This window comes from Leopardus geoffroyi, chromosome C2 (genome assembly GCF_018350155.1).
Source record: "Leopardus geoffroyi isolate Oge1 chromosome C2, O.geoffroyi_Oge1_pat1.0, whole genome shotgun sequence".
Taxonomy (NCBI): domain Eukaryota; kingdom Metazoa; phylum Chordata; class Mammalia; order Carnivora; family Felidae; genus Leopardus; species Leopardus geoffroyi.
The window spans coordinates 133,718,451-133,742,250 of NC_059333.1; the positions used below are offsets into that span (position 1 = coordinate 133,718,451).

General features: G+C 49.9%; 1 protein-coding gene and 1 long non-coding RNA gene across 6 annotated transcripts in view; one reads left to right on the forward strand and one right to left on the reverse strand.

Annotated features, from left to right (window-relative positions):
• Positions 1-773: 773 nt before the first annotated feature.
• The window catches only part of RFTN1 (raftlin, lipid raft linker 1), a 207,719-nt gene continuing 184,692 nt past the window's right edge, over positions 774-23,800 (reverse strand). For all 5 annotated transcript variants that reach the window (XM_045503715.1, XM_045503713.1, XM_045503717.1 and 2 more), the window contains 3 exons: positions 14,531-14,634; positions 11,911-11,992; positions 774-2,126 (listed from right to left, as the gene is read on the reverse strand). In XM_045503715.1, coding sequence (XP_045359671.1) covers positions 1,746-2,126; positions 11,911-11,992; positions 14,531-14,634 — 567 coding nt within the window. In that variant the 3' untranslated portion in view covers positions 774-1,745. The remainder of the gene's footprint in view (positions 2,127-11,910; positions 11,993-14,530; positions 14,635-23,800) is intronic.
• On the forward strand, positions 17,434-18,252 carry LOC123611605. Its single transcript, XR_006718756.1, has 2 exons — positions 17,434-17,547; positions 18,093-18,252. It is a non-coding gene; the product is annotated as an uncharacterized LOC123611605 (long non-coding RNA).

The following is a 23,800-nucleotide window of genomic DNA, read 5'->3' on the forward strand; positions in this document are numbered from 1 at the left end:
GCCTTCTCTTTGAACAGAGCCTTCAACCTTTTTAGGGAAGCTCTGGGCCTCGGTGGTGGAAGTTTGTTCAAAAACCAAGAGGAAAACAACTGGGGCACCTGGGTGGCTCAGCTGGTTAAGCGTCCGACTCTTGGCTTCAGCTCAGGTCACAACCTCACAGTTTCGTGGGTTCGAGTCCTGTGTCGGGCTCTGAGCTGGTGGCGCGGAGCCTGCTTGGGATTCCCTCTCTCTCCCTCTCTCTCTCTGCCCCTCCCCAACTCATGCTGTCTCTGTCTCTGTGAAAATAAATAAACTTTATAAGAAAAAGAGGAAAACAAATGTACAATGTGGCTGTACAGGGTTTTCAATTCTGCCCTACAAAATATAGTATAAACGTGTATTTCAGCAAACTTGCAAACAGGGAAGAGACTTGCTTCATGAAATAATTTACTTAAAAGTCTGGAAACATGCATAGAAACCGAGGTAGGGCTTTTTGTTTGTTTTAAAAGTTGTTTCCACCACCCCGGGCAATGGGGAGTGGCTGTGCCCTGCCTCACCTGGTGACACCTGAATCCCACTTTCCATCTTCTTTCTACAAATGACAGGAAAGCACGGTGTGTTTAGCTGGCTCTGCTGTTTTCTACAGGAGCTTCATTTTCTTCTCCAAAATCATCACGCTGCCAGGAGTCAGAAACTTATATAAAGAATGAATGGGGACTGTGGAGTCGAGTCCTTTGGACATGAGGCTAGACAGGCTTTTCACTGTGACACAATATTCCATGCTCACAATGCACTAAACTCATAGATGATTTATTGCTTTAAGTAACTAAACAAGAAAGAGAAGAGAAAGGCTGTTGTTTGGGTCAAGACAATCGGCATTCTCTCTCCACGGTTCACCAGTTGCAACTACTTAAAGCCTTAACAATACTTCCTGGACAATATAAACACGTGATAGCATACATGGAAACAACTTGGCCAATGATACACTGATTAAAATAGCACATAACAAGAGCTCCCAACCAGTCGGGTTGCCCTGAAATGAAAGAAGGAACGTGTGTTCAGATAATGTGCTGAGTACAAATTCTTTAAAAAATTTTTTGGCATTGATACTAATACAGAATACCTTCTTGGAAACTCTGCAAGATCAGGTGTACACACAGAATTACCTCTTCATTTTCAAATTACCAGTATCTATGGGAATACGTCGAGAAAAGCCAGGAGGTGGGGCACCTCCCCTCCCTACTGTCATTTTCCTTGTCAAAGCAGCAGGGCGTGTGGGGCTTAGATGGAGGAGGGCACCTGATGGGCTCCGGGGGTTGTTACATCACCAAAGAGCCACAGAGAGCAGCAGCGGATGTAAAATGCACCCCCGGCAGGGTGTGGGAATGAACAGTCTTGGTTTGTAGCCAGGGAGGTCCATGGATGGACCTGACTCGAATGCTCCCTGGGGAACCTGGCGGGGAAGGGGGGTGGACACAGGCACTGGATGGGCCACTCCTTCCCATGGGACTGGGAAACAGATGAAGAAATAACCTGACCTCTTGCATTCTAACACTGGGGCATTACGACACATTTCTAATGGATGTGCAGAGACCAAAACTGTCAGGGACCCGGCCCTCAGAGGGCCCGGTGAGCTCACGAGAAGAGGTCAAGCCAAGCCAAAGGGTAACACGTGACGCTGGGGCAAACCAGCCCCCCACCCAGATGCCGGCACGGTGCCTCCGCTTTGCCAGCGCATCAGGCGTGCAACACCAACCACTCAGGACTCAGTTGTCCCCCGCTGTCTCGGGCTCTGCGGCCACTTCCTGGGTGCCTCCCTCCCTGGCATCCTCTCTGGGATGGGACTGCTCAGCGCAGCCCCCTTCCGGGGCCCCGCAATGACCCGCAGGACCGTTTTGCACAGCCCCACCCTGCACACAGAGCTTTCCTTCTGTGATCTCCTGGGCGGGGACCTTCAGCTCCTCGGACGCCTCGTCCTCCTGATGCAGGCCCGGCACACAGTTTCCCACGTCTCCGGCTTTGGAAAACTGGTCTTCTAAATTCTTCTCATTTTCTTCTGCTTGTCGCTTGTCTCTGGCGCTGAGTTTGCCTTTGGACTTCCTCATCTGCCTGTTGTGCATGTCTTCTCGGGAGAATCGCCACTGGAACTAGAACGCAGAGAGGATGGAGATAAATAAATGTTGTCTCTGTGAACCCAGCGCTTCACCCGACCGTCTGCGTGCGCAAGCTCTTGTCTGAGCAAGACACGATTCCCAGCACTCCTGGAGCAGAGCGTTACCAGCAGCAAACTTGAATCATGGTCCACACACCTCACACCCACCATAAGAGCCTGTTTGATGCCCTCCATGCAGTGTATTTCATTTACTTATTTTTAAAGGTTTATTTATTTGCTTATTTTTGACAGAGAGAGTCAGAGAGAGCAAGCATGTACACAGGGAGGGGCAGAAAGAGGGAGGCACGGAGAGTCCCAAGCAGGCTGTGTGTGCTGTCAGCACAGAGCCTGATGAGGGGGCTTGAACCCATGAACTGTGAGAGCATGACCTGAGCCAAGATCAAGAGTCGGACACTTAACCGACTGAGCCACCCAGGTGCCCCCACGCACTGTATTTTAGTTGTGGATTTCAGGGGACTCTGGGGATGAGGGGGTATGTCTTTCAGTTGGCTCTGGGAGAGGAGGTCCTGAAATCCTATTATTTGGAGAAGCAGAATGGGAGAAGACACAGGGGCCTGCCCCTCCTATGAGCCACGGTGCTGGCTACTTGCTTCCCTTCCGAGCAGGCTGTGGGCTACCAAGCACTGGGCCCACACTCTCACCAGATCTCCCGAATTAGAAGGCCACAGGACATGGGGCCAGCCCTGTGCCGTGTGCCCCACCCTCCTGTCCCAACTGAGAACAACTCCAAAAGGCCATCCCAGTTCCAGGGCTCCCCCGGGGGTTGGCTAATAAAGCCACTGCTGTGACTGCATCGTAGCCCGTCTTTCCCCCTGCCCACTCCTGTGCCCTCCTTCCCCCACAGGTGTTCCCCAGGGCACTCCCCCTAAAAATTGCTCCACCCAAATCTATCAAAGGCTGCTTCCTGGGGAGCCTGACCTGCAGCAAAGCATTTCCCCATGGGGCAGGGAAGTCAACAGAGGCTTAGAGAGGACAAGGTTGCACAGTCAGTAATAGAGCTGGACAAGAACGGGTCACGTGGAAGATGTGGCGTGAGACTTCCTGAAGAGTCTCTTCGCCACTCAGCGGCCCAGCTGATTCTCATCTATACAATTTCTCACTCAGTGGCCCAGCGTTCTCATCTATACAATGGGACAGTAACTCTAACCTAAGTCAACGTCAGGCAACTTGGTTTTCTGTAAAGACAACGTTGGCGATTTTTTCTGGGAAAGGCAGATAATAAATATTCTAGGCTCCGCAGGCCATATGGTCTCTGTTGTAACCATTTGGCTCCACTGCTGTATCGTAAAAGCAGTCATAGCTAATATGTCACGAATGTGCGCGACTGTATTCCAGTAAAACTTTATCTACAAAAACAGGCGGTGGGCCGCATTTGGCCGGGGAGCCAAGCCCCCGTTTGCCAAGCCCTGCCTTAAAGGGTATTGATGTGGATTCAATCCGTGTGATGCGTCTTAGCACCACGACAATCCATGTAAATCTTAGCACACACCTGGGATATAATATACCAGATACGCTGCTGCCATGACTGGTGCTAGAAGTCAACTCCATCATGTCAAGGCTGCCAGCGGTCTTATTTATACCTGCATCCCTGGAATACAGCATAGAGTCGGCACTCATAACCTACTTGTGGGGTGAACGGGATGGAAGGACGACAGAGCCCACACGCTGAGCTACACCTGTAATTCCAGAGTCAAAACCTCGCTTGGGTGTAGTGAGGAGGCACTGGTGCACCGAGACATTATTTCCAGTTGCTTTCCAGAGAGAGAAACTAATTTAAGGAAGGAAAGAGGGAAAAATTTCAAAGTCCCGCTGAGCCTGCTGACTACACGAACTGCCCCAGAGGAAGCCAGTTGGACAGCCTGTGCGCTGGGAATAAATCTGGGCAAATGAGCTTGAGCAGAGAGGGAAATACGAAGGGTGTGGAAGAGAATACTTGGGTCACTGTGGTTACAAAAGAGGGATGTGTTCTGTGCGCGAACAGCCCAGCAGAGACTGTGGCCTTCTTCCACACCCCAAACATACGGGGTGCTCTCAGTCTTCCTGTGACCTCTGCCATCCTGAGGGGTACCTATGCCCAGCATGCCCCCACCTCAGAGAGGGGCAGTCCACTCAGTGGGGCCTGGGTCCCCAGTGCTCACAGAGTCAGATGCCAGAGACCTGTGTGTGGTAAACAGGAGGGTGACAGTCACAAAATCTTGAGCAGGTACCAAGCCCGGTTGTTTAAGACACAAAGGACGCGAGAGAAGCCCCCAAAGGAGCGAGAGCTGGGCAGGTGAGGCCAGAGTCAGGACCCCCGAGGGACAGAGTGGTCTCACCAGGAAGAAGAGCATCATGGGACTAATCTGGGGCAGGCACAGCTCTGTGACGACGGTACCATAGGGTGAGTTTTAGTTTAAGTTCCCACGATGGTCACTGCCTTCTATTTCAGTGGCACCACATAGTGTCACCTAATAGGGAGTTGGGGGTTAGGCACTCTGTGACTGAGAGAAAAAGTAAAGGAGTTTCACTGCTGACTCCTTGCTAGGCTGGAGGGGGAGCCCAGGAATGCAGCTGCACCATCAGTGGAAAACGATTTCTTAAGGCTTCGCCACGTTGTAAACAACCTAGTGCTTTGCTAGGAGAAACCAAACATGTGCTACAGGAATTTTTTTTTCTTTTTTTTGTTTTTAATCTGCCACCTTTGTGCAGTTTCCAGTGGTGGAGCCCTATTTCCTCAAAATATCTGCCTACTCGCGGGGTTCTGAGATTGAACACATCATGGGGGTTCTTGGATTTAAGAGTTTGGACGACACTGGTAAATGTGAGTATTTCATCAAAGTAGAGAAAACAGAAAGAAGTACCTGTTGAGGTTAGGCTTTAACATCCATCCTGTCCTCCTCGGCCCTGCCCGCCCCCCAAGTCCTCAGATGAGTTCACCTATGGTGTTCGATGGGTTTCCCCGGACCCTCCTGTTTGGGGGTTCTTTCATATTATACCTGACAGACTGACAGACTTCCCTCTGGGATGGTTTGAGCTTCCTGCACCCAAGCCATAAGCTCCAGCAACGGAGCCCTTGTGCAGGCGGGGTGACGCCTCGGACCCCTGCCCCAGTGGTGCCCACTTGGGCAGAGACTGCCACGCAGACATCTCAAACCTCATACCCACCAGGGCAGGATGCTGACTCTGGACCTGAGGACCACTGCTGCCGCCCCCCACGGCAACCTCCGAGGCTCGTGGGCACGGCACGATCGTGGTTCATAACTGCTGCCTTGTCACGGGCAGCTGCTGCTACGTTTTATTTCCAATCAAAACAGAAGAGCCTTTTTAAAAAAATCAATGTCCCCAAATTATTATCTGCATTTTGCATGTTTTAAAAAAAATTTTTTTTAACGTTTACTTTATTTTTTTGAGACAGAGAGAGACAGAGCATGAACGGGGGAGGGTCAGAGAGAGGGAGACACAGAATCCAAAACAGGCTCCAGGCTCTGAGCTGTCAGCACAGAGCCCGACACGGGGCTCGAACTCACAGACCATGAGATCATGACCTGAGCCGAAGTCGGCCGCTCAACCGACTGAGCCACCCAGGCACCCCTGCATTTTGCATGTTTTTAGAAACAGGCCAGGTAAGCTGGCCTGTATACAGTACTTGGAGAGGAAGCCAGCTATCAGGCAAGTCAGAGGAAGCTTCACTTTTGCCAATAAAGTGGTGAGATTACTTCCGGTGAAAGGTTCTAAGTGCTAAAACGTCAAAGCATGATAGCATGGTGGCCCAGACCTCCCGTCACATGTCAGTCAGTTCTGGTGCTCATGAGCCATCTGTCCTTGGGCAAGTTATTGATCCCTCCAAATCTCAAATTCCTCATCTCTGAAATAGGTGTCTGCCCCACCTCTCCCCCTCCCCACCCCCCCCCCTGCCCCGGGGCTGTGTTGCACCTCGGGGGCCCATCCACCCTGTAGTGGATGCCAAGAGCCCCCTCTGCAGCTGAGCAGTGCACAACCCTGGACGATTCTACCTGTGCCACATTCTAGCCTTGACTCTTGTCTTCTAAAGCAAACCCAGCTATTCTCTCAGCGCTGCTCTTGGTAACTAAACAGAACTTCCATGCCTCTTCTGGAAGTCCAGCCACATCTAGTTTCCTGTAGAAGATCACATTTCGTTGATTTGCTATAATCTGCCAGGAGAACACCGGCCGCTTTTGCCGGGAACCAGCCGGGGCTGCTGGCATTGAGCTGGCGAGAACTCTCCCAGCCGTTTTCTGTCCTTCTTGGTCAGCACAGGGAAATCTGTCAAGCCAAATGCCTTCTAGGACTACACTGTTTTCTGTGTCCCCAGATGGGCTGTGGTGATGTCACTTGTTCCCCAAGCTCCTGGGGGGGGGGGCACCCCTCCACATCTGTCACGGGTGCTGCAGACAAGTCCTGAGGAGGTCCTGACTCAACTCTTCCCTTGTCCTTCTGTCCTTTGTGGGGGCATTCTCATGAAGCGGGGAAGTAGCAGGGGCCAAAACTCAGAGTCTGTATCATCTGAAAGCGAAACGTACCAAGCTGTGAAGGCAGACCGCTGCAGGGTACCTGCGCAGGAAAGTACAAGCACACACCGAGGTGCCTACTGCCTATCTCAGGCGGTGGCAAGGTTCCCATTTCCCTGAATTTCCGAAGCACTGCTCTCGCTAATCACTGTTAGCACTGTTGTATAGATGAGCACACAGAGGTTCAGAGAGGTTGAGCACCTTGCCCAAAGTCACACAGCTAGAAAAGAGCAGAGCTGGAATTCAAACGCAGGTGTCTCTGGCTCCATCCACACTACCCTTCCAGCTTCTCATTCTTGGCAGACGAGAGGCTTTAGGCTCTTGCTGTAGAGGCCAGGGAGGAGACGAAACAAAGGGAGAGGACATGCACCTTTGGAATGGTTAGCCCGACTCGTAAGGGCCTCAGCTTTCAGACAGTACAATGTTAAGATGCACCTGCTGGGTCAGGCACTTGACTCATTAGGCCGAGTGGTTAGCTAATGGAAGTCAGATTTAACTGCCATTAAAGATACTTTGTTTTGACTTACTTAAAAAAAGATCTACACTGAAGCCTCCCTGACAGGCCTATTTTTAAAAAAATCAATAATGATAAAAATTGAATGGCAGTCCACAGGTGAGCCAAGAAAGGACCCTAAACTACTCCCCTAAGACATCGGCCCTCAGACTTGAGCAGACGTCAGCATCATCTGGAGGGCTCCTGAAACCCATCACCCACCCCATCCAGCGTATGCAACCTGGAGAGAGGAGGGAAATTTTGCATTTTTTTCTAACTTGTTTTATTTTTTAAAATTTACATCAAAATCAGTTAGCATACAGTGAAGCAATGATTTCAGGAGTCGATTCCTTAATGCCCCTTACCCATTCAGCCCATCCCCCCTCCCACAACCCCTCCCATAACCCTCAGTTTGTTCTCCATATTTATGAATCTCTTCTGTTTTGTCCCCTTCCCTGTTTTTATATTATTTTTGTTTCCCTTCCCTTATGTTCATCTGTTTTCTCTCTTAAAGTCCTCATATGAGTGAAGTCATATGATATTTGTCTTTGACTAATTTCGCTTAGCATCATACCCTCCATTTCCATCTGCATTGTTGCAAATGGCAAGATTTCATTCTTTTTGATTGCCGAGTAACACTCCATTGTGTATATATATCACATCTTCTTTATCCATTCATCCCTCGATGGACATTTAGGCTCTTTCCATACTTCGGCTATTGTTGATTGTGCTGCTATAAACATGGGGGTGCATGTGTCCCTTCGAAACAGCACACCTGTATCCCGTGGATAAATGCCTAGTAGTGCAATTGCTGGGTCGTAGGGTAGTTCTGTTTTTAGTTTTTTGAGGAACCTCTGTACTGTTTTCCAGAGTGGCTGCACCAGCTTGCATTCCCAGGAAATTTTGCATTTTTACCAAACTCCCAGGTAAGGCTGATACTGCTAGTTCACGGGCCACAGTGTGAGAAGCACTGAGCTAAAGAGAAACACAGCCCCCAGCTCTGTCCCCCATGGAGGGGTTTCTTGTCTCCCTCCCATCTTCACCGGGCTCCCTTCCTAACCTGGGCTTCTCCTCCTCCTTTAAGCTGAGGATAATCTCAGGCTTTAACAAACAACTGTTGTTCCAGATCCCAAGGCTCAAAAAGGCCACCCGTGGGACAGTGACAGCTTTATGGGTTGCGGATCTGAGGGGAGGTGTGTAACATTCAGATGCTTAAAGGCAGGCGGCCCAGCCGGGAGGACGGATTCCTTATCTCGAGCAGTATCGGGAGAGCCTCTGAACAAGTTAAGCAGGCTTCCCAAGCCAGTGTGTCTGTGGCACTCGGGCGTGCCGCCCGCTGGTGCCCGTACCAAGAAGGATCCAATGAGCCGTCCGTGTCAGCGATAACTGCAGAAGAGAAAAAAATCCCTCACTTTATAGCAGTGTGTGTCCAGAGCTCCGAGTGGCAAGGGCTAATGGATTTAATTCGCACATTTTAAAAACTGTCCGTTATCTGCCTCCACTTCAAGGAGCGTTAGCTGGAAGGAAGACTTCTGGTGTGGCAGAAATCACCTATTACCTTGGAAGGAGTTTAATTATTTGCTTTGAGAGCCACACTCACACACACACAAAGAGGCTTCTTCCAAATGCCGAAAAAGTCCTGATTGGAGAATTTCCTCCACTTTGCTGATTAAAAGAGGACTCAATATGCTGTGTCCTTGCTGTGTCAACCTTATGGTCCCTTTTCTTCGATTTCAACCCATACGTAATAAGAATGTCCTGGGCTCAGACGTTTCATTACTCATTTATTGGTTCAACAGATATCTGTCGAGTACCAACTAAAAGCCAAGTACTGGGCATGTAAAAGTCAGGAAAACAGGGCTTTGCTCTCATGGAGTTAATGTCTGACTCTATCAGCAGAGGATAAACTAATGATCACAAATAATTCTAGACCAAAAGAAGAGTTCTGCAAGACAGGAATGTGGTTATTCCCAACGTATTACAAAGGAAGAGAGCATCTGAAGCAGAGGTAATAGTCAAAGCAAAGGCCCTGTGGCAGGAAGGGACACAGAAGAGCATGAAGGCCACAGCAGGTGGAATGCAGAAAATGGGGGTGATGGCACAAGAACTAAGAAGGGCCAGATCACACACAGTCCTGTGGATATCGCACTGTAGATTTCCGCCTTTATCTTAAGACTCATACAAAGCTTTAAGCAGTGGGGTGACATGATTCAGTATGCTTTTTTCTTTTGATTGATTGATTGATTAAGAGCGAGAGCAAGCAGGGGATGGGCAGAGAGAGAGGGAGAGAGAGAATCTCAAGCAGGCTCTGTGCTGTCAATGTGGAGCCTGATGCAGAGGCTTGAGCTCAGGACTGTGAGAGCGTGACCTGAGCCAAAATCAAGAGTCAGACACTCAAGTGACTGAGCGACCCAGGTGCCCTGCAATATTCTTTCTTAAGGATCACTGTGGCTCCTGATGGAGAATATAGTTGAAGGGGAGACCTGTTACCAGAGGATTAGAGTCGTTGAGGCTTGTGATGGCGGAGAGAAGGGGAGGGATTCAAGTTTCTGTCTTGAGGATGGAGTGACCACGGCAACAAGGAGACGGGGAGTCAAGGATGAGCCCTGGGTGGGTGGGTGCCTCTGGACAGTGGAGGTGCCCTTGTTCTAGACAGGGGGAGGGGGATAGCCAGATCACAAGTCGCTCTGAGATGCTGAGTAGTGACGGGGCGCGTGGAGCTGGGTTTCGGGCAGAAGCGAGTCCTGAAAATGCAGGTGTAGGAGTCATCACCTCGGAGGTGGGGAGTCAGATTTTTCAGTCTGGGGATGAGTGAGATTTTCTAAGGAAGAGATTAGGGAGTGAGAGAGAAATGGGGCTGGGTTTGAACCACCTAGTGGAAAACCAGGATGGTGTGGGGTCAGCGCCAAGAGAAAAGGTGCTTCAAGAGGCAGGGGGCAGCCAACAGCATCAGTCCTGCGAGGGCTCGATGGAGTTACTGCCATGAACGTGGGGGCACCCAGACCTCAGTGGGAGTAGGATGCCAACCTGAGTCAGCCGCGGGAAGACTGGCCAGGACGATGAAAGGGGGACAAGCCATCAGGCTGTAAAGTCCCCTCTCTGGGGCTCTCTGCCCGTGAGGCGACCTCTCCAGGTCACACAGAAAACAAGCGCTGGACATGACCCAACCCTATGAATGGGCAGGGGATAAATAAGTCCTTCCAAAGAGAAAGCAGCCGCCCAGATGATTGCGGCTGATTGGGGCGCAAGTTTCTCCTGATCACGAACTAGATGACTCCATCCTCAGGACTTTCGTGACGGAAGCTGCTCCACTTGTTACAGCAGCTTTAAAACTCCACCTCTAAAATCTCCTGCTTGTCGCCCTCTGTGAGCCCCACAGCCTTTGTACCAAAATCAAACCACACGTCTCTCCTCTGGGATCCAGAAAATGCAGCACCACCTCCCTCTCTTAAGGGCAGAGCTGGCGTGTTTTGGTGTTTGATGGAGGCCTCGCCTGTGCTTTTGTTGGATGTCACTGTGAATGCACGCGGTCCCCAGGAGCCTGGGGCAAAGCTGCAGCTGACAGTGGTCCCGGGAAGATCCATCTTCCAGCCGGCGGCTGACTGCTCCTGGTGGTTAATGGTGGCTTCAGCGGTTGCCTTCTGGTCCTCGGCTGCCGTCACCTGTCACATTAGCATCTTGGAGCGGAGACAGAGACCTTCCTCTGCATTCTACACCATCTGGCTTCAGGTCGCCGTTTCCTTGGCGTTCCTCCCAGGACCCTCCCTCCCGCCCCCCGGGTTTGCTGGCTGGTGAGGGGCTGCTACAATCTGTCCGTTGCTTGTTGCTCCTGTCCAGGCTCCGTGTCCAAAGGACGCGAGGAACTAACAGGGGAGCAGGGGACGGTGCCAAGCGTGAGGAGCGGGGCGGGTCCACCAGGCTCTGCCAGGCAGCGCTGCCTTGGCCAGCAAAGGTGGCTCAAGCTGGCTTCGGGTGACACCTGACTTGGGCTTTGACACACTGACTCACTCATCTCTTCCTGAGTAAATGGTGAAATGCCCACGGGAGAATCACCCACCGGCTGGGGCTGGGAAGCATCAGAAGTGTCTGACACAGGGGAAAGACTTGGGTTTGACTTCTGGAAACATGGGAGAATTTCTGAGAGCAGCCACAGGCTCTCAGCATGGCTGTTTCCAGGCCGATTCATCCAGCGAAGGAGAAAGGCCCCTGGCCATCCCCTGGAGAGCCTAGCCCGAGGGTCCACTGCCATAGACTGCGGCTGGTCTCTGTCCACACCAGCCACTGCCACTAAGGCCCTCGGGTTGGGGCACACCAAGAAGGAGCCCTGGCAGGGTCCCTCCGCCAAAATCACCAAACTTCTGATGTCCTGACGGATCCAACGGGCTGCGACCAGAGCTTGTAATGAGATGAAGATTCAGAGAAGCTGGGCATGAACTCAAGCCATCCTGCCCCCTGGTCAGATGGCAGCTGACTTCATGCCCCTATTTTTAGTTTACTGGGAATATCTGGCCTACATGAGTGTCCAGCAGAACTGTTCCACCCCACTCTCCAGCCCGACCGCAGGACAAGACCCTCCAGTGTCCCCATCTGTCCGGCTTTGGCAGCCTCGGGTGTGATTCAGTTTGCCGCAGGGCTCAGGCGTTCCTCTGAGAGCCCCTGGAAGCTGGAGCTGACTGCCTGCTCAACTGCTATAGAAAATTCACTTGAGGATGGAGCCCTGCTAAGGAAAACTGGGGAAGGCAATCAAGGTCACTTACCTTTGATTCCTTCTTCTTGATTTTCTGAGGTAGACACGGTCTCTGAAGAAAGACAATCTGCTTGGTGGATACATTCCCCTCCCTGTAACACATGCAGAGTGGAGAATGAGCTGTTACACCTGGTGGCGGTGGGGGGGGGGACCCCAAGCCTCACAGATGTTTCTGTCCCTAACTTTGTCAAGGCTGACCACCTACAGAAAGGAAAGCTGCCACCAGACAGTGAGAGGTCAGGAATCAAGCAGCAGCCCCCTCCCAGGCCATCCCCCTCTTGCTTCCAGAGGGTTATGCTGGAGGCTCAACAAAAGCTTTGTGGGTGTCCCTGGCATACCAGCTTCGTTGCTGGAAACTCCCCTTCCTTCCCTCGATGTGGAATAACAGCTGGCATCTTGGCCAAATGATGATAAACTGGCGTCTTTAGTGAATCTCAAGAGGTGGGAAGCCTCTTCCAAATCTGTCTTTGGTAATGAGCCATGGAGAGGTCAGATTGGCCCGGGATGGGTGGTGAGCTCTGCCCGCCGGCCAGCCTTTACTGAACAGCAGGCACAGAGCCTGGCTGAGCAGAGGGGAGGGCCGTGCGCCCGATTCACCCTCGCCGGCAGCCCTCGCCAAGGCAGCCCGGCTCCTGCAGGCGCAGGTGAGGGGCGCTCAGGAGGGCCGCTCTTGTTTAAGGCGCAGTGAGCGCCCGTTCCTCTCGGACCCCACAGAGCTGCCTTCAAAGATGGCAGACGTGTTTGTGAAGGTCACTGTTCTCAGCCCTGCCTCCATCTTCTGATCACTTTCTTAAATCTCTCTTTGCAAGTGTCTTCTCTGCCGAGGCAAGCGTCACTGCGTGGAATGTCAGAGGGGAAGGTGGGAGGAAACGAACGTATTTTGTGCTGGGGCTGGGCTGGGTGGTTTCACACACCATGGCTCGTTTAAGCCTCACCACAGAGCTCCAAGGAGTGGGAGCCCACCGCCTTCACAGTCAGGACACAGAAGCTCATTTAAGGAGCGGGCTTGGGATCACACAGCGAGGCTTCAAGCTCAAACCTGCCTGGTTCCATGTGCCCCCCACTCCACCGCGAGGTGGCATGTAGGGCACAGGGAAGTAGAGGACTGGGGTGGGGGGGGGCGGTGACTGAGCAGGTGTGAGATCTGAGATGGAGACAGAGACACCTGTCAGCACACTCTGGGTTTAGAGAGCTGGGGCTTCACGCGCCAAGTCCGTTCTCATCACGACTCTTGTCCTCTGGAATGGGTGGTGGGGTAGGCATTCTTCCCTCTTACGGACAAGGAAACTGATTCAGAGCAGCTCTGGGACTTCACCAAGACGGACAGTTACCAAGTGGCAGGCTCAGGACTCGGGTTCAAGTTTCCAGGCCACAAATGCAGGGTTCTTTCTACCCCTCTGCATCACCCCATACCCACAGGAGTCTTGGCCATGAGGCAGCATGGAGGCTCCCAATGGCCCAGGGCCCAAAGGTGCTGCAGACTAGCCCCCCGCAGCGTGCAGTGCCCCACTGTAGCCCAGTGTCAGGAGAGAGACATGATGAGAGCCCACATGCATTCGGGGAGGGATCCTGGAAGGCACTGATCATCACCATCATTCTCACCCTCAGTCTAGGCTCTGCGGCTACACCGCCCTGCTGTCCCCCCAGATCGCCAGCCTTGCCTCACGCTGGCCATCACCCTGTGAACACGTAGCAGGACTCGGGGAAGGTGGGACACTGAGGGTCACGGGAGGGGGCATCCCTACAGGTCAGCAAAGGGGCTGCCTGGCCTAGGAGAAGTGCCTGAGTATGCAGACTGAGGTGCTAGTCCCAGGTTCTGCCACTTACTGTCTGTGTGACCTCAGGTATGTGACAGAGCCTCTCTGAGCCTCAGTTTCTTCATCTGCAAAATGGGAATCCTATCTATGCTTATAATCCCACAGGATAGTTAGGAGGATTAGTTTAGATACACCCAAAATACAGATGGAAGGCCTTTCAGGGTTAGTAACACCAGGACCAGCCCGTGAGCTGAGGGGACGGTGGGCTGAGCTCAGGTGGACAAGTGTCCCTATAAATGTGAAACTGTAAGAAGTGCCTCAAGCAAGGGGCAAGACTGCAGGTCTTTACCTCCTCTTTGTGGGACTACTGACCAGGGCCCAGGGCTGTCATCTTGGCTGAGTCCCTTCAACTTCCCTGGCCATGTTGCCTCAGCTGTAAAATGGGTTTAATAAAAGGATTCCACCTTCTAGGAGTTTTCTGAGGACTAAATGAAATTTTACGCGCAAGGCACCTATCCAGGCCAGCACAGGGCACACAGTAGGGGCTCAATTTCTTTTGCACCTCAAAGCCCTGGGGCCCCTCAACCCGGGGGCTCATCTTTGACATGCCTGGCAGTAATGATTCACTGGCCAAGGCTCCCCATGTGGGAAGAGGGGTGCCGGGGAGCGCTCTGTGGGGGTGGTGGTTAAGAATCTGAAATCCTGGTTCTGTCACTTCCTAGCCAGAGAATCGGAGTGACCCCACTAGCCTCACAGACTTGTCACAGGATTAGATAAGTTATGTGCATGAAGCACTTACTGGGAACAGTGTGCAGCACAGAGGAAGTGTTGAATAATGATAAGAAGAAGAACAACGATGACTATTATTGTTACCTGGTTGTCTTGACAACGGGAGTAGGTAGCACACAGGTGAGCTGCCAGCCATAGGCCGCCAGGGAGTTCAGCAGGGGCACGTAGTCTGTCTGCACCTCGACACCCTGGGGGAGAAAGGCCACTGTGAGGGCTGCGACCGCACCATGTCAACACCTGAGTGACTGAGGGGGTGCTGTTCAGTAAAGAGGTGGGGGGCATCCTGCAGCCTGGAGGCCCGGCTCCAACGACGCTTAAAGATTTCAGAGCCAAACTGCCAACATGGGATTTCTTGCTGGGCCCCAACTCAGTCTGTGCAGTCGGCAAGGAATTGGAGCCAAAGGATTAATGCATTCATTTGGGTTTATTCTTGTCTGGACAACTAGCCTCCTGTGAGTTTCACTGGAGAAGTGCAATCACCTTGCCTCAAAGCCATATTCATGACACCACACGCTGGTGATTTCGGAGTGTGTCGTGGGGCATTAGACGGCATTTCATAAGTGATCATGTCGTTAGCATCATCCAGTCATGGCAGCAACAACACACACACACACACACACACACACACACACACACACACGTGTGCTCACGCACACACCTGCACACAGGGAACTTCACCTGTTATACATCCTGCCATAAAGGGATAAATGAGTGCTGCCTGTGTTTTCCACGTGTGTCTGAGGGGGCTAACTTGCCTTTCAATTTAAAAACTCAGTCCTGCCACCACGGTGGGGGGGGGGGGTGCCCTAACTAGAGGCCACTGCCCTGGGTTCCTCGTGCTCTCTCAAGGCAGCAGGCCTGATGACTTACTCCTGGCTCCTCACTGACACTGGAAGGTCAGCCCCCACTCTGCCCTATGTGTACAATGGATTCCCCATCCCTGTTAGGCTGGCTTCTTGTAGTTGGCCTCAGAACATCTCAAACCTATGTCCAGACTCTTTCCAACTGAGGCAGCCGTGTGGATGCATCCAGCTAGTATTTCAGAGTGGTGGGTACAGAGGTGAATGAAGGCACGGTCCCGCTGCTAGAGGTCACAGTTTACAGAGGCAACAGCACCCACATGCAAGTAATGGAAATACAGAATGGCCTACTGGCAGGGCCACGAGGCTTCGAAGGTCAGCAGAGAGGAAGGATACCAGCCATGGTCAAGGTGGGCTTCCTGGGGCCCAAGGGCCGGGCAGAGAGTTGACAGATGGAGTGGGGGAAGGGGCATCCGGGGGGAGAAAACTCCAGCATATACTACAGAAGGCCACACCGGGCCTAGAGCACCGAGGAAGGTGGGCTTCACTTGGGGGAGGCACTGCTCAGAAGGGAACCATTGGTGGGAGTGGCTGTCCTGCTGGAGGCCTTTTGGAAATAGAACCACTCATCTGGCTGCTCTGGGCTAGGGGGCTGGAAGACAGATGAGCCCTACCTCTTCAAATGGCTTTTAATTTTTTTTAAATGTTGATTTATTTTTGAGAGAGAGAGAGCGTGCGCGAGTGTGCAGGTGCAAGTGGGGGAGGGGCAGAGAGAGAGGGAGACGCAGAATCCCAAGCAGGATCCAGGCTCCGAGCTGTCAGCACAGAGCCCGACGTGGGGCTCGAAGTCACAAACCGCAAGATCATGACCTGAACCGAAGTTGGGGTTCACTTAACCGACTGAGACACTCAGGCGCCCCTCAAATGTCTTTTAAAACTCCCGTCACTGGGCACCCATCCCACCATGGCTACCAAGCCACCTGAACTCCTGGCAACGAATTTATCCTTTGGGAGCCTGTTTCCTCAACTGTAAAAAATAAGTCTTGGCCTCTGACAGTGGTTCTCAAAGTGTGGTCTCTGAGCCAGCAACATTGGGATCACCTGGGAACTTGTTAGAAATTCAGAGTCTTGCAAACCGCCCCCTCCCCGGAGACCCACCAGATCAGAAACCTGGGGGTGCGCCCTGGAATCTGTTTGAAGGAACCTTCTCAGTAGTTCTGATGCGGCAAGTCAGAGAGGTACTGCCCAGAGAATCAATTAGTTCTCTTCTGATGACAGTGAAGAGACTGCAATTCTATGGCTGAATTCCATCAGTTGTTACCTCAGAGCTAACCTTCCCCATCCTTCTCCTCTTGAGAAGGGAAAGTATAGGGTTCTGAAAGGACCAGATCTGTAAGGGATTTGGGGCGAGGAAGGGGAGAGAGCAGGGGAGAAGGGGAGTGGAAGGATGGGAGGCTAAGGAAGGGGAAGAAAGGAAGGGCCTTAATAAAGGAGGGGGAGCAGGAAGGGAAGGATGGAAGGGAAGAAAGGAGAGAGGAGCACAGGTATAATCACTTGATGGGGGGAGGCGGTCAGGAGAGAACCCCGTTCTGACCCCTTCTCTGAAGCCCCCACCCAGCCAAGGGACGGCAGATGACCCAGTGACACCCCTTTCCGCCCAGGCCCCTGGGCACAGCTAGCTAGCTGCATCCCTCCTGCCAGGCATGGCCCTCACCACCTGCTGTGGCTGCTTTATCCTGACAACCCTGCCCCCATCTCTGCATTCCCGATTTTGAGAGGGGAGGGAAAAAGTGTTAAATCCACACTCTCGAGCTTTGCGAGGTTATGATTACTTGGGCCTATCAAGAATAACCTTCCCACTTTATCAAGCACTGTGACAAACCCGCCACAATCAGACAGTAGCCATGGCAACCAGGACAAGCTTTGGCGCCTCACAAAGCCCTGAGTGGCAGAATGGAGTCCTTTTATTAGTGACTGTGCCCTGGCCGGCCGGGTTCTCTCCGGCGGGCACCCAGCACAGCAAGACAATGGACAAACCCCTGCTGAAGCCTGCCTGACCTGCTCAGACAGGCCTCGCACGGCGGCCTCTATTTTGCTCTGTTTTATTTCATTCTGTCACTATCTTAAAGAGAAAGACAGCAGGATTTCTCCCCAACAGTTTTTCCCCTCAGGGTAGGGGATGTCAGCCAGAGGGTGCAGAAGCAGAAAGACTGAAAGGAAAAGAGGAAACACAACAAAACATAACCCTGCTTGACAGAGCTGACGGTTCAATCTCAAGTGTTAATATCTGGCCGTCACGTGGTGAGTTGAAAAGTAAAATACAAATGGTAGGGGGTGAGGTGTCCCACTCTGCCAGACTCTCCCACTCTATTGGGGATGGTCTTGATTTAATTAATGTTAAATGTGATTTTCTGTAAGCATCTATCAAAGCCTGTTTGCATATTATCAATACTGTACGAAGACGGCATTTCTAGAATACGACATGAGCCCCATGCAGTCAGTGCAAGAGGCTTTCAAGTCCATTAGCTCAGAAAGGTGGTAGAAAACCTATCCGAATGGAGGCTCCCTTTGATCTGCTTTTCTGTGACACTCCAGTGAGGACAGAAAAGCACAAACAGCACTCCAAAGACAGCCTGCTTATCAAATGGAAAGGCATTTCTTTCTGGAAGTCGGAGCACAAATTTTAATTAACTCTCCACTCTCCTGTGTGGATCCGTAATCTCTGATCACACCTGGAGTGCTAAAAAAAAAAAATGGAGCATGTCCTGTGGTTTTTCAACGTGTATAAAAGGAATTCATTTGTATTTATGGCTCTTTTTTTCCTTTGTTCCCTATAATTTCTCCAGTGGTCGCAAATCAACTAAGGAAACAGACATTGAACACAACCTTCCCTTACCCTCCAAAACTCGTGACAACAGAATGCCGAGTTTACTAAGAAATGCCTCTGTCTTTTAATCATTTTTAAAGACCTTCTGTGCAGGCAAGTAATCAGGAGGTAACACACTGGTCCAGTGAGAAAGTTTGTATCCTGAATGTCAGCCTGCTCTTCTCTTTTCTCCCATTTCAATCTGTGGAAGCAATCTGGGAGAAACGCAGTTGCAAAGAAAAGACTTGGCCCCTTCTACATGACTGAAAATGAAGAGCGGAATTTAATTTCCCATAACTGAAAAGTGTGCAGGGCCAGCTCTAGGATGCTGTCTGTACCCGAAAACAGTGACTAAGGAATGTTTGCCTTTGTTCCCCAAAGCCATTGGGCTGGGCCCTCACCTTTCGTGGAGAGGGCACGTGAAGGCACAGCCCTGCAAAAACACGTGTGTGTCTTTCGTAAAATTGCTGCCAAAACACTGATGCCCAACGCTTATTGGCATGGTACGTTTATACTACTGTTATCAGTTTTAGATATCTTTTGATTTCCTACCATGGGAAATAAAGGCTTAGCATTCCCATACACTTCTCTTACTTCCTGTTAGTGCCCCAAATGGTCATAGTGTAATTTTAATCAAATCAAAAGACAGTGTTTGTGTTATTACAACTTGGCAAATATTGCTCAATGCCGGGTCAGGTAATGCACTGTGACTATGCCTTCTTTTTACACGAGCCTTCATTTTTCCTGGAGTTAATCATGTCCTCACTTTTTTTCTTCGTGTGTCTGGTTGTACATGAACCCATCACAAATTTATTCCATATGCTCAACACCTCTATTTTATGCCCATCAACAAATATCCCATGTGCCTAACTAAATACATTAGTTCTATTTTTTTCTCCATCAGAGACATCACTTCTGGAGCTTTCTGAACCCTTGCTCTAATCCTGGTCTGGCTGCTTTCCATGCTGGAAAGGAGCCTACTGCTATCTAAGGCTCCTTCTTGGTTTCCTCCACATTTTGCTGGAGTTCATCCTCCAGTGGCTAGGAAACAATGTCCTGGAAGTCATTTGAATCCATGAGTTCATAAACATGTCTTTGTCATCACCCTTAACTAACAGTTCAAATACAGAAGCGTGGGTTGAAATCTATTTTTCTGTTCCGATTTTTCAAGGACTGCTCTACTAGCTTCTAGAGATCAGCCCTGCTATTGCGCAATCTCTTTTGATTGCTAATACTTTGTAACCTGTTGTGCTTTGTAAGATTTTAGGATATTTTTCCCCATGAAGTTTCAGCTTTTCACAATGTGCCTTAGTGTGCGTTGTTTATACACAAAGGGCTGTATACACTTGATGGCCTTGCCATCTGAGGATTCTTGTCCTTCAGTTCTGAAAAGGGTTCTTTTATTTCCCCTTGATAATTTTCCCTTTCTCCATTTTCTCCCTTCTTTTTGGATCTTCTAGAAGTCAAAATGGAGGATTGATATTTTCATTTTATTATCCCTCCCCATCTTCTTACTCTTTTTATTTTACCTCCTGAAAGATTTCCTTTACTTTATTTTTCAGCCTTTTTATTACCTTTTTAAATTTCCTGCAGCCCTACTTTTAAGACCCCAAAGCTGCAGAGACGGGAGCTAGGGACCTTACTACCACATGTACGGACTTTAAACCAATGCCCCAAATTGTCAGCTCTGCAGTTCACTCTGCACCATTCCATGGTCATTTATGCTTTGGAAACCAGAGCCTTTCTCATGTTCTGCAAGAGAAAATGGCTCCTTGTACATTCAGGTTGTAGTTTCCTGTGCTTTGTTAAACAAATTAGCATCCCTCTACCCACCTTCTATTTTCTAAAAATGTGTTCAAATCATTCCTCTTCTACTTCTCTTCTTCCAATCTTTTTGTTCTTACGGATATCTCTATCTATCTATCTATCTATCTATCTATCATCTATCATCTACAGTCAGTTTTCATTATCCATGGGAGCTTTGTTCTGTAATGCTGCCACAAGAATTACTGAATACTCTGAACCAATGCTCTGGGGGAAATACAGAGTTGGGTTCCTGTGAGATACTGATGACAATATCTCATCACCTGATCAGTACAGAACCTTGTTTTATGTGTATTTCTGTTTAAAGACACCTTGTTTACTGTATCTTGTTGATTACCTTTGAACTCATGGACAACAGTGCTAGAACTCAAGCCTGAACAAAACTTACCTAACACATGTATTTGCTCTGTAAGCCACATCATAGCCTTCTTGTGCCTAGGAACACCAGATAGCACTTCAGCATAAGGCTTGGGGCCACTTTAAACAGCAAAAGTACCAAAAAAAAAAAGCACAAAAATGTGAAAAATGTGGCATTAAGCAGACTCCAAAAAGGACACTTGTTTTATAGTAAGAGAGCTGAGACAAGAAGGCAGAGATCACCTTAGCTGGGAACATGAATTTTGGCAACGCAAGTTTTTTGGCACTCTGTATGCCTGCAAATGATAGTGAAAGCGCCAGGAGTATTGATTTGGGGATTATAAATAAATTCAAGCAAGTAGGATTTGCAAATATAGAATCCATGAATAATGAGGATTGGCTCTATCATCTGTCTACCTACCTATCTACCTATCATTGATCATTTCTTTTGTGTCATTTCACTGGGATTTTTCAGAAGAAAGCAAAATTGGTGCCTGTATCCAACTCCTCACATTTAACACAATTTTATTATTTTAATTTTAATGGCCCTACTGGAAGTCTTTCTAGCTAGCTTAGAATCTGGAAGCCATAAAGTAAAAATAATAAATTTGGTGACATAAAAACTCTTCTGCATGGCAAAAGACAAACTAGGTAAAGTCAAAAGACAAAAGACAAGATGGGAAAACATTTGTAGCTCATATTACACACAAAAAAGAAAGAGTCCCTTAAATGTGACAAGAAAAAAAAAATCCAGTAATCCAAGCTTTAAAATGCATACAGATAGGAAGAGAGTCACAGAAAAGGAAATTCACATGGCCATTAAGCACACAAAAAACCCACCAAATCTCACAATAAGAGAAATGCAAACTAAAACTACCAAGATAGATATTTTCACCTATCATATTGATAAAAACCCAGAAGTTTGACAACCACTTCGTTGACAAGACTGTGGGGAAGCAGGCATTCTCATACATCGCTGGCAGGAAGGCAAATTGATTCAACCTCATGAAGAACAATTTGACAGTATCTCTCAAAACTGCAAATACGTTTACCCTTTGACACAACAATCTCACTTCTGGGAATCGATCCTATATGTATAAGACATGACAAATGTACAAAGTTATTCACTGGAGAACTGTCTGCAATAGCAAAACCCTGAAGATTACCCAAGTGTCCATCAATATTAGACTTGGTAAATTAAATTGTGTTTTATGCACATGATGATTTGGGGGTCTGGGTACGGGCTGATCACGTGTTGAACTAAGGCACGCAGGACAAGGAGGACAATGAGAAGGAGTGAATTCCACTTTAGACATGCTGAGTTCAAGGGAGAGTGAAAGGTAGGTTCAGGAGGGAGCTAGATGAGATGGGGCCTGTGGTAGAAAAGAATATGCCTACTCAGTCCCCCAAATACGTCTACATCCTAACCTGTGGGGCCTGGGAATATGTCACCTTCCATGATAAAAGAGATTTGGCAGATCTGATGAAGTTAAGGATCTTGAGATGGGAAGATTATCCAGGTGGGTTCAATGTCATCAAAAGGGTCCTATGAAGAGAGAAGCAGGTGAGGGTAAGGGAAGGAGGTGGGGGGTTGGAAGCAGAGGCCAGAGTGACTGGCCTTGAGCAGGATGGATTCTCTAAGTTGAAAAGTCAAGGAACAGATTCCCTCCTACAGTCTCCAGAAACCACGCAGCTCTCCCAACACCTCGATTGCAATCTCTTAAAACCCATTTTGGATTTCTGACCTCCAGAAGTGTAAGAGAATACATCTATGTTGTTTTAAGCCACTACAGCAGCCACAGGAAACTAATACATCGTTAAAGGCAGGGAGAGGTAGGATGAAAACAAAGAACAGGAAGGGACACAGCTAACGCTCGGATAGTTGCAAACTCAAGGAACCTTGAGGTTGGCTGAGGACAAGCTCGCCTGGTGAGGAGGTGAGCAGAAAATAAATAAAACACAGACCAGATGGGGAGAAATCAGCTCTTGAGCACCCAGGGTGGGAGACGGGCTTAAGGAGAAAAATTCACACCATCAAACGTCATAAGAGGGCAAGCAACACAAAGCCTGAGAGACTATCTCTGGAGTGGACAGCGAGGTCCTAGGAGACCACAGCCGAGGATATTTCAGGAGGCAAGTGGCAGATGGCGAGAGGTCGAGCATGTGGTTGGTAGTGAAGATGAGACAGGGTGTAACCATGGTCTCAGGAAATGTGGGTTTACCTTGACTGTGCCTGGATGCCGCAGGGACCCCGGCCACAAGGGCGTGTGGGGAAGAGTCATCCCTCAAGTGATGGAAAGCAGCGACCCGAAGGCAGGGCCCGAGGGAAATGCCACGGGACGGGTCATCTCTGTTTATCCAATGGCAAGTGGGCTCTATTAACATTGGGGGCAGTCTTGCAGGAAACTCAGTGAGTTCTTCAGTTATTTCCAAGGGCAAGGCTATTCTCATACCGCTCTTCATTTATGAATCTCCACAGTCAACCTGGTTCTGTGCTGAGCACCTGGGAAGCTATGTGAGCCTCTTCTCCTGCGGCAGGAGATCCTGGCTGGGGGGCGTGGGGAGAGTAACAAGTTCCCCCACCAGATGGAAGCCACCATGAGCTGTGCTGGAAGGACAGAGGCGGGAATGACTTGTCCCTCTGTTCGCTCTGGAGAAAGTGTAAATCCCTCTGAGGCCAGCTGCAGCAGCCCTGCCTTCCAGGCCCCCATCCTCCCCTGGGCCTCCTGCAGGACCACAGCCCCTGCCAGCGAGAGGGAGGGGCAAGGACGCCAGTGCCGGCTGGAGATGTTGTTTTCCTCTTTGTTTTACACACAATGCCCCAGAAAAACATTTTCCTGATATGTAATTAGGCCAACATAATAGAGTCTAAGAAAGCAGTCGGTCTCATTTTAGACAACTTTGGCTTTCATAACGTTCAAAGAGAATACGTTAAAAAAAAAAAAAAAAGCTTAGTTCTCAGATGTAGAAAAGGGGGCAGATGAAATCCACGCAGCGCAGAGTCTAGTCTTCCCATTCCAAGACTCTTTACCCACGCCTGCTGCTTAATTCACATCTTTGCCCAATTTTCTCCACCATGCAAGAAAGGCAACAAACTCTGGAGCCCTTGGAGAGCCCGACAAAATAATAATGGTCATTATTGTTGTTTGAGATGCACTGTTTGCAAAAATGGCCTCAATTATTACCTCCCTGTCTCCAGGCCTCTTTACAACATAACTCTGCATAAAGAGGTAGCGTCCATTTCTCCACCCCTTGAATCCAGGCTGGTCTTGTGATTTTCTCTGACCAACAGAATACGGTAGACGTGACATTACGGGAGTTCTGAACCTGCGCCTCGAGAGGCCTTGCTGCTTCCACGTGTTCTTGTGGAACCCTGCCTATGCCATGGGGACATGCCCGGGCTAGCCTGCTGGATGCTGTGAGACAGGTGACCCAACCAGCTGGCAGACATTTGAGAGACGCCATGTTGGACCTGCCAACAGCTGGCGAAGCACGAGTGAGCCCAGG